The sequence below is a fragment of the Bos mutus genome, chromosome 12 (genome assembly GCF_027580195.1).
Source record: "Bos mutus isolate GX-2022 chromosome 12, NWIPB_WYAK_1.1, whole genome shotgun sequence".
NCBI lineage: Eukaryota > Metazoa > Chordata > Mammalia > Artiodactyla > Bovidae > Bos > Bos mutus.
This window is the reverse complement of record NC_091628.1, coordinates 30,188,128-30,201,359: the sequence shown is the minus strand read 5'-3', so window position 1 is coordinate 30,201,359 and position 13,232 is coordinate 30,188,128. Positions and strand designations below refer to the sequence as shown.

The 13,232-nt window shown below is 43.1% G+C and overlaps 1 protein-coding gene and 1 long non-coding RNA gene across 2 annotated transcripts in view; both read right to left on the bottom strand.

Annotated features, from left to right (window-relative positions):
• Positions 1-2,166: 2,166 nt before the first annotated feature.
• Positions 2,167-7,381, bottom strand: HMGB1 (high mobility group box 1). Its single transcript, XM_005902163.3, has 5 exons — positions 7,226-7,381; positions 4,887-5,050; positions 4,517-4,662; positions 3,870-4,044; positions 2,167-2,816 (listed from the first exon to the last, which is right to left on the bottom strand). Exons 2-5 carry the CDS (start codon positions 5,034-5,036, stop codon positions 2,640-2,642), a joined length of 648 nt encoding a protein of 215 aa, XP_005902225.1. The 5' UTR covers positions 5,037-5,050; positions 7,226-7,381; the 3' UTR covers positions 2,167-2,639.
• A 416-nt stretch (positions 7,382-7,797) lies between these two features.
• The window catches only part of LOC138990198 (uncharacterized), a 117,828-nt gene continuing 112,393 nt past the window's right edge, over positions 7,798-13,232 (bottom strand). The window contains exons 2-3 of the long non-coding RNA XR_011466316.1: positions 10,366-10,423; positions 7,798-7,946 (exon numbers count right to left, since the gene is read on the bottom strand). This is a non-coding gene — a long non-coding RNA (uncharacterized lncRNA). The remainder of the gene's footprint in view (positions 7,947-10,365; positions 10,424-13,232) is intronic.

The window sequence follows — 13,232 nt, the reverse complement described above, 5'->3', positions numbered from 1 at the left end:
TACCCTAATGTCTAACAATACTGAAAAAATCCCCCAGGCTGTGAAGGAAGTATTTGCTGAACATCTTGTCACTCGGGCACTTTTCACCTTTTATCATTTTTGAGTCTTACCCCTGTGGTGCACAGGACACAATTTCCAGATTAAGAAAATTAATACAGCAAATATCAGTAACTGATAGCAAGGCCAAAAGGACAATCATAGTAACTAACCAGCCAATACCTCCCAACCTTTAGGAAAACAATTAGTTTTTAAATCAGTATGCCAATTTTATCAATTTTTAAAATGCAGAAAATACTATAGTTTAATCTGATGTGAAGAAAATCTTTATAACCCATAGTGCTGTAACTGTTTCTAAACATTGAAATAGTTCCTCTGTGTTAACTTTTAAAAAACCATCTCCAGTTAAACAAGGGTTTTCCACTAAATTATTTAAATTGCCTCCTACCTCCCTTTATTTGCATTTTGGATACCAAAGTTTCAGGGTGTACTTTTGAATACTGAAGAGCTAGTATGTCTGAAGATTTAAGAGGGTTTTTGTCCATGTCTTCCTGTCAAGACCTGAATCCAGTTAGTTAACCTGAAAAAATCCTTGTTCCCATTCTCAACATCTCCTGCCACATAATACCCACTCAAGTTCCTCAGGGCAGAATTTATCCATTTAGGATTGCCTACTAGCAACAATTTCTATAGCTATAGGAAACTTGCATGTAAATCAGAGATAACGCCTTGTTCCTCTTGACCAAAAATTTGATAAATTTTGACAATTTCAGCCTTCCTTTGATGTCCTCTCCTTTAGCTTAGAAAAGGGAAGTTTAGATTTATAATCACTATTCTGCTTTTTACTTACATGTACCTTGCTTTGGAAAACTATCTTACTCAGTAGTCTGGAAGCAAAATTAGTTTTTTCCTAATTTATAGATAGCAGCCTGAGAACACATGGAATGTCTCATGGAAATCTTTTTTTATCAGCCCATTAACCTATTTATAAGGGTGAAGTGAGTATTTTTAAAAGGATAAACTTTGGCAGCCCTTACACTTAAAGGATGTTGCTAAGAGATATTAAGATAAAATATGTATATAACAAAAATCTTAAGTGAAAGCCATTTAACTAATATTTAAAACCTCTGCAATTATTAGTTTATTAGTATCATCCAGGACTCAGATGTTCAGTATTCCTCCTGAAATTACATAAACAAATGCAAATGGAAAGAATCCAAGTCAAAATTATATAACAAAACAGCACTCCATCACAAAAGCGTGTAAAATTACAAGAACGCTATTTTAAAACACTGGCACTTTAAGAGAACAATAATCTCAAAAACCACAAAATTGCCAAATTGTTCCCTAAACTGCTAAGCAGATAAACATATGACCCTAATGAATGAGCTGGAGTTTTGTAAAGAAAAGTCAAATTCAAATAAATCAGTTAATTCATACTGAAATACAAAGTGTCTTCCTCCCTTGTCTATTCGATTTATAAAGGGGCAAACCATAATACAGGAAGATATACCTGATTTAAAATGTGGTATATAACTTTTAAAGTCAGCCCAATTAATTAAAAATACCTTTAACCAAGGGTCTCAAGTTTCCTAAACAATCTCTACTTGGATAAGCAGGAGAAGACATTTACAGCCAGCACTTTTTCCCAGAGCCTTTGCTGGGACGATCATCGACAAAAAAACAATATGGCAGTCTTGTATTTTAAGCTCACGCTTTTGGGGATACATTCTCGGGTCTTTAACGTGGGAACTGCAAATATAACTGCCATTACATGGTAATGGGAGTTAAAGAGTGTAGAGTCCTCATGTAAAGATTAGAACATACTTTTCTATTAGTCCTTCAAGGACAGACTTTCAAAATGTTTGATTCTAGTAATCCCGTGCTGTGAATAGATTGGTTACTCTTCACTTGGTAAATGTAACTGGGCTATGTGAAATCCACTATCAACTGGTCAAGACTGAAGTTTCAGTTATGGATGAAAGGTGTCTCAATTCAACTTTTATTACCCTCATCATGGGTATGCAGGGTGTGCAGACAAAAGCTTTTTATCAGCTAACTATATGAAAGAAACAGTGTGATAATTCCGTGTGATCCAAAATGGGCAAAAGCAAAAGACTAGCTTCCCCTTAAGAAAAATTTCCAGACCTATGAAAAGGACAACAATACTAATAAAAAAAATTGTATTTACTTAGAAGCATTCAGAATGTCAACAAAACAGCTGCAACTTTTTTTCTTTTTCTTTTGCAATTACAGAGTGGTATTCAGTTAACAGAACAACAATTATTCGTATAAGCTGCATCAGAGACAACTGAAGATGAAAAAACTACCATCCCCATATATAACTAATTTGTGCTGTGCACCAACAAGAACCTGCTTTAAATTTCCATGCCAATTTACAACCCCCATACTGTACCAGGCAAGGTTAGTGGCTATTGAAAATACCACCAGGACAGGGCTATCTAAAGACACATTCGGTAGTGTGTTAACTATACAAAAAAAGACACTGTACAGTTTAAAAACAAATCTTACACAGCCTTACATTTCAATTTTTTTTTCTTTAAAAGGAGTGAGTTGTGTACAGGGGGGTTAAATGCTTTATAGACAAGAAAAAAAAAAAAAAAAACTGCGCTAGAACCAACTTATTCATCATCATCATCTTCTTCCTCCTCCTCATCCTCTTCATCTTCTTCCTCCTCCTCATCCTCTTCATCTTCCTCATCTTCCTCCTCTTCCTTCTTTTTCTTGCTCTTTTCAGCCTTGACAACTCCCTTTTTTGCTGCATCAGGCTTCCCTTTAGCTCGGTATGCGGCAATATCCTTCCAAAATAAAGGCAGGAAGAAAGTGGGACGAAAGACCAAACAGTTAAGTAATGGGAGAAATAAAAGTAACAGGCAAAACTTTATGGAAAAAACAAGGACTCAGATACACTAAAATACCATTTATCTGAAGATTCACACCAACTTGGACTTTCACAAACACTCATAAAAATATTATGAGATAACTAAATAAGCCAGAGCTCATGGTATGACATTGTCTAATATTTGCATTGCTATGCCTCACTGAAGTACAACTATATACCACATCCAAACTTTAGTTTATTAAAACTAGAATGTAGAGACTGATTAAAGGGTAGACACTGCCACCTTCTGAATGCAAAAAAGCATTCTACAGGTTTATACTGACAGACCCTAATCCATAGCAGGAAATCTCTCCATTAAAAAAAAAAAAAAAAGTTATCTGCCACCAAGCATGCAACTAGGTTCAGAAACATCTAGAAATGGATATATTTCTCCAGAATGACTAAATAACCTAAAATCTAACTTTACTTAATATTTCAATTAAAAGTATAAGGGGAGGTTATAGCTTTTTCTGGTATCAATTTACTGTACAGATCAAAATATTTTAAACTTTCTAACTTAAGTCAAGTTTTTAATATAAGGGAAAGAACATAAGTGTTTCAGGGTATTTATGAACAATACAGATCTGTATTACTTGGTCCAGCCTATTTTTATGTTGTGTGCCTGAACAGTTAAAATAATGACATTATCTAATTCAAAGTGACTACCAGAATTTTCATAAATTCACATGGTGGAGAATAACAAAACCAGCTTAAGTGTATATGGCCCTTGCCCAAGGCAAATTATGTTAAGTCAAACAACTTTAACAATTTATTTGATCTACATTCTTTGAAAGATGGAAAGGGACTTGCAGACTACAGCTAATGGTGCACTGAATAGTTGTTATACTCAACACTGCACCACACCTATTAGAAATCATAAAATAGGAAATTAAGCTGCAGTACCAAGTACAGCTGTTCATCTAACATCTGGCATACTCCTTCACCGCTACACCAAACCCGCACTGCTTACCTTTTCATACTTTTCCTTCAGCTTAGCAGCCTTCTTCTCATAAGGCTGCTTATCATCCGCAGCAGTGTTATTCCACATCTCTCCCAGTTTCTTTGCAACATCACCAATAGACAGGCCAGGATGTTCGCCTTTGATTTTTGGACGATACTCAGAACAAAACAAGAAAAAGGCCGAACTAAAAGGAGAGATTTAAGTTTAGAATTGCAGGTTTACCAACAACTGTGTTGTACTGCTATATAAAAGCCACTTCTAATTTCTACCACATATCTGACAGGGTATCATGTTATAAAATGCTAAATATCCCTCACTAGACTTAATTTACACAGTTATTTTAACTTACAACATTACTAGTTGAACATATATTATTTATTAGTATTCCAAATGAACATTCTGCAATTACTCTTATGATTTCTCAAGAAATAAAAAAGAATCAAAACTACATTTAGGAGACATATTGGGTGAGGTCAGTATCTAATTTCACCGCTCTAACTAAAACTGCCACCCAAGAGAAATTTTACAAAATTTAAATATACCAATACCAGTTAGCTAAGAAACTTTGATTACAGACTGGAGATCCACAGGGTGGCCTGCTAAATTTGTCTACAATAAAATACTTCCTGAAAAATCAAAACAGGCAAGATACTTACGGAGGCCTCTTAGGTGCATTGGGATCCTTGAACTTCTTTTTTGTTTCCCCTTTAGGAGGAATATAAGTTTTCATTTCTCTTTCATAACGGGCCTTGTCCGCCTTTGCCATGTCTTCAAATTTTCCTTTCTCTTTAGCAGACATGGTCTGTAAAAAAAAAAAAAATTGTAAACTTACATGAGTTAACAAAATTTTAACCAATTGTGAAGTATGGAAATGAATAAAATGCAGTATCCTTTGCTAAATATTTAGTAACCTGTTCCGACATCAACACCCACATTTGCAAATTGTACCGAAGCTTTAAAAAAAAAAAAAAAACAATTTGGAATTCAGCCTTTATTGCCTACTCAGTAGGTTTTCAGCCCTCTTACCTTCCACCTCTCTGAGCACTTCTTAGAAAACTCTGAGAAGTTGACAGAAGCATCCGGGTGCTTCTTCTTGTGCTCCTCCCGGCAAGTTTGCACAAAGAATGCATATGATGACATTTTGCCTCTCGGCTTCTTAGGATCTCCTTTGCCCATGTTTAATTATTTTTCTAAAAAATAAAAAAACACAAGTTTAATGTTAACAATGAAATTTATGGCACCGAAGAGCACTCTAACTTCTTGGGGAGTCAATGAACAGCATGGCACTGGTTATTAAACACGGCCTTGGCAACAACCCCTCACAATATCAAAGAAAATGTCAGGGATAGACAATTTCTAGAAGAGTCTGCACCAACCCAATAAATGGTCCTTCAGTGGGATCTCAAAGAAAGTGTAGACACAATGGTACACTCATACCGTATTTGTGAATTATCTCCCTGCATCTGTTTTGAATGTAATACCTAAGTGGTCATTAAAATTTTTTTTTTCATGTAAGAAATCATTATTAATCAACAAACCCAAAGGTCAGAAAAGGAATGCTGCAGATTCATGCAGCTACGTAAGGAGTAGGTAAGAGCCAAAGTTGAGTAGACCTTTCCGGATTACGGGCCAGATTCCCCGCTCGTCTAAAGTTTTCCCCATGATTGCTTTAAAATATTCTCTTCTCGGCACAAAACTTTGCCGGGAGGAGGGACCGTGGAAGCGGCAGCTCGGACCCAGGCTGGGGGTGGGGTGGTGTGGGGGGGGTGGCGGTGCTATTTGCGCGGCTGCCACCGCCAGGCAGCCTCGCTTCCTATCGGTTTGGCCCCGAGATGTATTTCGGTTCTGACTAAACACGTCCGGTCTGAAGTTTCTTCGAGTAAACAACGATGAGGGACAAAAGCCACTCCTGCTCGTGGCTCGGGCTGCCCCCCGCCCCCACCCGGGGAATATATATATATACACATATATTTTTAAGCCCTGAAAAGTTGGGGCGCCGCGCGGGGCGGGCTTCGCACACCTTCCCGCCACCCGGGCCCCTTACTCCCGCCCGCCCGCCAACTTCGGGGCCGCGCGCTGGGAGGCCGCCACCCCCCCGGGGCGGGGGGGGGAGCGGCGACCGGGCCTTCAGGCCCGGATCCCCGCGCGCGGGGCCCGCCACGTGCGCCCGCCGCCCCGCGCAGGCCCGTCGGCCTCCCCCATTTTGTCGGCTCGGCGGAGGGAGCAGCCCCGCTCGAAATGGGGGCTGGCTCCGCCCGCGGCCGCCGGGGCCGGCGCGCACGGAATGGCCGCTGCGCGTCTTCCCCGCCTGCGCCGCCGCCGCCGCGAGGGCGAGCGAGAGAATATGGCTCCTTCCCTTTGTGTGTGTATGTGTGTGAGTGTGTGCGCGAGAGTGAGTGTGCGAGAGTGAGTGCGAGCGCCGGCGGGCGGGGTGCGCGGCGCGCTCTGGCGCACACACTCGGCCATGACGGCCGGGGGGAGGGGCGGGGGGCGCGCGGCCGGACCCTCCCCCTCCCCCGTCCGCGGTGTGTGTGTGTGAGGTGGGGGCCCCCGCCTCGGGAGGCGCCCCCGGCCCGCCGCTCCCCGTCTCCCTCCGCGCGGCCCGCCGCCCCCGCACTCGGGGGGACGCGGGGCTGGCAGAAGAGGAAAAAAAAAAGTTGCCTCGGAACTGCTGCGCCCAGCTTCCCCCCCGCCCGCGCCCGCCTTGTTTTCTCTCCAGCCAGCAGCGCCGGGCCGAGTCAGCCATGTTATCCAGCGAGCGCCGCGGCGCCGCTCCCCCCCGCCGCCCGGCCGCCGCGCCCGGCCCCGGGCTCGGGCTCAGGCCGGCGGGCCCGGCCCCGCGCCGCCGCCCCGGCCCCGGCCCCGCGCCGCCGCCCGCCCGCAGCGCCCGCCCGCCCGCGCTCGCTAGCCCGCCGCCGCCGGCGCCCGGCTCTGCGGCGGCCAATGCAGCCGTGAAGCGCCGCCCGCCCGCCCGGCGGCCCGCCGCCCCCCGCGCACGCCGGCCGCCCGAACGCTCGGCCCCGGGGGTTCAAAAACACGTTAAAAAAAATTTTTTTTAATGGAAAAAAAAATTTTTTTTTTTTTTTTGCGCCAGTCAGCGCGGACGCCGCCGGGGGTGGAAACTCGCGGGGCTCGGGGCTCGCGGCGCCTCAGGCGGCCCCGGGGGCCGGGGCTCCGGCGCGGGGCAGGGCTCCCGGCGCCCGAGGGGAGGCTCGCTCCGTGCGCAGTTTCCCCCCACGGTCCCCCCTCATTTGCCTTTGTGTGGATCCTGACCCGCCGGCTCCCGGCCGCGGGGATCCGGCCGCCGCGCGGGCTGAGGAGCTGCCGGAGGCGCTCTCCCCGCCGCGGCGCTGCCCCGGACTCACCCTCCGCGAGGCACAGAGTCGCCCAGTGCCCGTCCGGCTCTCACTTGCCCCGGCGCTGTCTCTATGGAGCTCAATGTACTGCAATGGCTGTGAGAGCGGGAGCCAGACGCAGCCTCCTCACTCTCTCCGCTCTGTAACATTACTCTCCAGCCAGCGCCGCGCCTATTGGCTACCGCCAACTCACGGGGCTCGCTCATTGGCCCGATACCTCCCATTGTCCTGACCAGAGCCCGCCTGCTATTGGCTGTCTCCGGGGACACGTCATCAAGGATTGAAACAGCGCGCAAATCTGAATGTGTGTGTGTGCCGGGCAGAGAGGCTGAGGCGGGAGAGGCAGAGGCAGAGGCAGCAGCTGCTACGGGAAAGCAGAGCTCTATGGTGTATGTGTGCATGTGTCTAACCCAAGCCAGCCCCACACCCGAGCGGCCGCCGGAGCGAAAAGGGCCTGACTTTTCCACAAGTGTCTCCAACTCCTCAGGCAAAAGAGACACCCACAGACCTCCCCCCCCCTTTCTCACCCCAAACTCACTTCCACAGCCGTTGAGATAAGAGGCCCCAGACTTTTAACAGACCTTCAAAAGTGAGAGCGACACGATGAGATCACGGTCCCCGAAAACCGGGGTTTCTGCTTGTGCAGAGGGGCGAAAGCAGCCAAGATTCGAACTTCTCAACCACATACGGTTGCATTACACTTTAGATCTCTGGAAAGGCAGGGCTTTTCCTATAAGAAAGTGACAACGATCCAGTCAGCCGCTTTTAAAACATCCCTTTTCTGGGCTCTTAAGCCCGCACCGTCAGGTTTGCAGAGCAGCTGAAACCTTGAGTCACCCAACAGGCATTTAGTTTCATCCTTTTTCTTGGTTTGCTCGAGTTTCACAGCTTGTCTGGAACTTTTTATTTAAATACAAAGCCCTGTCTTAACTTCCTGGAAATCAAACGATTCTTCCATGAAATTAAAGTACAGCCACTTCATTTCGATGCGGGGTACTCCAGCAGGAAATGTTTGGGAGGGCCTGCTAGAATTAGCAAATTCATTAGAGACCACATTTTTAACTGTTGGGCTGTTTTATTTGACTTGGTGTGGATTACTGTGATAATCAAACGAATCCTTGTGATGCTATCTTTCTTTCCCATCGCACCACTTAGTGCATCCATGTAACTGCTCTAGGGTTACAGGAGTTGTAGGTATATTGTTACCCGGAGGATTAGATGGAGGCAGAGAGTGCCCATGCCCAAATCCATAGGCTGTGGCTTCCCTAACCCACCAAGGTGGCTGGTTTTAACAGACAAACTTACATTATGTCTGTGAGGAAAATGTGCGGGCTCTAATAGCCAGTTCTGGAGACCATACGCTTATATCGCCCCTTTATGAAACTATTATCTATTGCTCTGTAGCCTGAGCAGACCACACCCCTATTCAGTTACAACAGACTTCCCTTTTTTTCACTCTCTAGTGGTATGTTTATACACTTCTAAACCCACCAGCCAATTCCTCCAAATTTAACAGACCAAAGTTAAATAATTTTGTTAGTTTTTTTCATATATCCCATGTAAACATCCATAACATAATATGCTTTCTCAAATTTATTAAGCTACATGAGAACAGACAGAGAGATAACCTCTCCTGACTATGATTTTAATGCTTACTCCTTTTAAAAAAAAAAATACATAATTGCTATCAGGGTTTATAGTCTTGGTGAGTGGACAATGCATGCTATATGAACATGAAAAGAAATAATATTAAAAATATATAAACTAGTATAATGTGCTTAAAGTTATTGGTGTTTAAAAAAGCAAACATCTAAAGTTAACTTTTATACTGTTTTCATACATATATGCTCTTTACTTCCCTCCATTAATCTAATTTTATGCTTTATTTAAATCTAGGTTATTTTAATTCTGTTTTATCTTCTCAATGACTATATTACAAAATATTCATGAGAATGATTACACTTTAGGGCATCCATGATATCAAAATTTGACTATTACTTGAAGATTGTACTATCAGTATTTTCCAGGAGCATTGTTGGGTTTGCTCTGGATCAACCACTTTTTTAGATACTTTTACCAGTTATTTCTAATAGCTTACTCCTTCCAGGGTCAGTTTATGGTCACAGAACAAGAGAACAATGGGCCCAACACAGGTTTCTATTTCAGCAGGATGCTATGGTAAGTAACAGGCACTGGATTTAAATATCAATAGACCTGGGTTCAGATCCTTGCTCTGCTACTTACTAGCTCTACAATCTCAGACAAGTTTTTTTTTTTTAAACTTCTTTGTGCTTCGTATCTTTCAGCTATGAAATGGAAGTTATCACTAAGTGGTTGTAAAGATTAAACTTATTTTTCAAAGATTTAAGATTATGCTGACCTCTTTAAACTCATGACTTAGAAAAACTCAAGTGCAATTAGCCTTGAGCTTTTCTTCATATTTTATTTTTATATGAAGGCAGTGGTTGCAAATTAAGCTTTTTTTTAAAAAAATTCTATCCTCAAACAGTACTATTCCTCATTCAGTCTAGTGATGGTTGCTTCATTTACTCCCAAGTATATCAGGGGCCATGACACAAGGAAGGATATTAAGACCTCCACTTACAGGCACATTTCTCATATTTGCTTTCTGTGATACAAAGGGAGGAACATGAGAAAAACTTTCAAGTAAACCCTACAACTTCCAGCTCTAGCCCTGCAACTTTAATGTTCACTTATTTATGATATTAGACCCTCTCCTTCAATGTGAATCATCAGTTACAAACTGGCATATATTTTACTTTAGGGTTATTGAGGGTTTTATCCTAACTTACAGAGTTACCTAATTTAAAAAGCTTGATCACTTTCCATGCCCAATTTAGGCAACTGAATTTCATATCTTCATTAATGTAATTTATGCCCTTCCTGGAGCCAGCCTCTAAGATAGGTGAAGTGCCTCTCTTCTGGGATCCCATAATATTCTGTACATTAACTACTATGCTCACAATTGTAATTATCCAGTTATGTGTCTGTTTGTCCCACTGCACAGCACCCCTTATAGGCAGGAATTTTATTTTTGCATCCCAAGCACCTAGCAGGGTGCCTGACACATAGCAGGCACTGAATAACGTCTACTGAAGAAATGAATTAATAGCTGAAAGAGTACTTACTGCAAATTATTGTTTTAATCTTCCTCTTCCATCTTTGGAGAGAAACATTGGGGTATTTCTAAATCAGAAGGCAGGAAAATAGAATAATCAGTAATAAGCACATGTTAGGATACTAATATTGAGGATAGGTGTCGATGGCACCTCGTTCTTGTAACTTAAAAAGAGGAAGATGGAGTTGGGGGCTGGAGGGAATTGCAAATATAGACAGACACATATATTTGTACTATTTACCAGCTCCCAACTAGGCCAAGGTTATTCCTAGTTGGATACAATGAACTATGGCAAGCCAAATAAGAATTTATCACAGTAAACTGCAAGAATGTCTGCCCAAAGGTTGCTTCCAATGGGCATTTGAAACTTAACTCTAATGTAAAAAAAAACAAAACAACAACACAAAAAGCAGACGGGGGCTCTGGATGTTTGGCTGCAGGATATTGATTCCTCCTCATACAATGAATCGTAAAGTCAAGCTATATGAATTCTCTTGTTGTCTGTCCTTCTCAAAAAGGGCCAGTTTCTGAAAAGGAGGAGAAACAGTAAACCAAAATGTCTGAGGAGGTCAACCAGACTAAGGATCCTGTACACTTAAAACCTTTTTTTCCTGGATGCTGACAATACAGGGGAGGAATTCAGGAAGAGAAAACAGTGCAGGTTGTGAACTAGGACACTGAGTCCCACCACGTGTGGCCTCTGGTAGCCATTAAGGTGTGTGCTTGTTTCCCCAACTCTTGCTTAGGGGCTGTGATGCCTTATCTCACTTGTGAGGATGTTACAGGATTAAACAGATGGGCCAAAAGAAAGACCCAAGGAAGGCAGAGGAGCGGTGTTATTGTATCTGTCGGCGAGCATAGAAGGGAAACTTTGGCTGCTTAGTACTTCTGCCTAGGCCCGAGTCTTCTGTCCCAATGTGGCTTGCAGGTGGGGAAATTAGTGGTTTCAGCTGTGGGCAGATAGGTGGCTACGCAAAAAAAAAAAAAAAAAACAAAAAACCACCACCAACAAAACAAAACGGTATATAAGCAAATTTTTGTGTGTTAGAGGGGCATGCTGGGCAGCTTGCAGGATCCTAGTTCCCCAACCAGGATTGAACCCAGGCCCTCGGCAGTGAAAGGAATGGAGTCCTAACCACTGGACTGACAGGGAAGTCCTGGACACAAATTTATACCAACAATATCTCTAGAATTGGAATATTTCACTGGTGAATAAGGAAGAAAAATTACACCTTTTTAAAGATAAGGTGCCTCTTTTCTGGTTAGCCAAAGAATGGTATATATGAAGAGGGGAAACTCATTAGTAAGTTTTTATAAAATGGTGATCTAAATTCAGAAAAGATCACTCCTTTAGGTTTTGATCTCAAGAACCATGTCAACATGCCAAATTCAGCTGCCCTATTAGAAGTGCCGTAAACCTTGAGAACAAATGTCTTAGCACACCTGCTAGGTGGGATGGCTTATAATAAGAAAGACAGACATGGCAAGTGTGAGTGAAAATGTGGAGAAATTGGCACCATCATATACTGCTGGTGGGAATGTAAAACAGTGCAGCTGGTTTGCAAAACAGTCTGACAGTTCCTCCCAATAATATACCTAGAGTTACCGTGTGACCCAGCAATTCCACTCCTAGGTATGTACCCAAGAGAAACAAAAACGTTCACACAAAAACCTGCACGATTGTTCATGGCAGCATTATTTGTAATAATCAAAAAACAGTCCAAAGTTTCATCAACTGATGAGAGGATAAATAAAACGTAGTATATCTTTATGATTGAATATTATTCATTGATAGAATACTGACAAACATCACCACATGGATGAACCTGGAAAACATTATGCTAAGTGAAAGAAACCACATACATAAAACCCCACCTATTGTACAATTCCATTTATATAAAATGTCTAGAATAGGAAATTTATAAAGACAGGAAGTAGATTAGGGGTAACCAGGTGTGGGAGCCTGTGGGGAAGGGGGGTGATGGCTAATAGGTTTTCTTTTGAGAAGATGAAAATGTTTATTATAATAATGGTTGTGCGACTCTGATGATACCAAAAGTCATCAAATTGTATGTATGTGAATTCTGTCTCGATAAAGCGGTTTTTTAAAAACAGAATTAATGTTTTATGAAACAAACACAGAGACGACGGATCACTACCCATTTGTCAATCCTGTCCAGTACTTTCCTGCTCTTCCTCTTCATTCAGTGGAAATTTCTTCTATTAGTGGAATTATATATTCTGCGCTTAAAATGTATTTTTGCTACAAAATAATGTTAAAAGAGCATTGTTCTGGGGTACCTTGGGAGGTTTTCCTTGAGCTCCTAAGGTGACTGTACTGTCGGCTGAGCCACGAAGCATCGGGTCAGACTGTGCAAACTGGCAGGCCTCTCTGGCTTCTATGACATGCAGATGCTCCATTTGGTCAGCACAGTGTTTTTTAAAAGGTGGATTTTTTTTTCATATTAAAAGAAAATCCAGATTTTGAACAATCTGAGATCTGATCAGCTTGGCTCCACATGTAGGCAGGTGACGATCCTGTGGTCGACCCCCCTGAAGGAGGTGGGTGTTCTGTCGTCTGCCGCAGCCCCACGGTTCCAAAGCACCTGACCTGCCTTCTCACCTGGCTGGCCCCTTGGACACCTGGGTTGGAAAGTCCTGAGCTGGGTCCTTAGGATTTCAGGACTACAACCTGTGATTCTGTAGTGTTCTTTGCTCAGAGGTTCTTCTGAGAAACACTGTCATCACACAGAACACAGAGTGGGAAACTGAGCCAGAGGTCCCTCAGGTGAGGAGCAGAACCATGTTTGGCGCTGTCACAAGTAGCAGGTACTCCTGATGAGAAACAGAGAGTCTGGCTGGCTGTTTGTCAGAGGC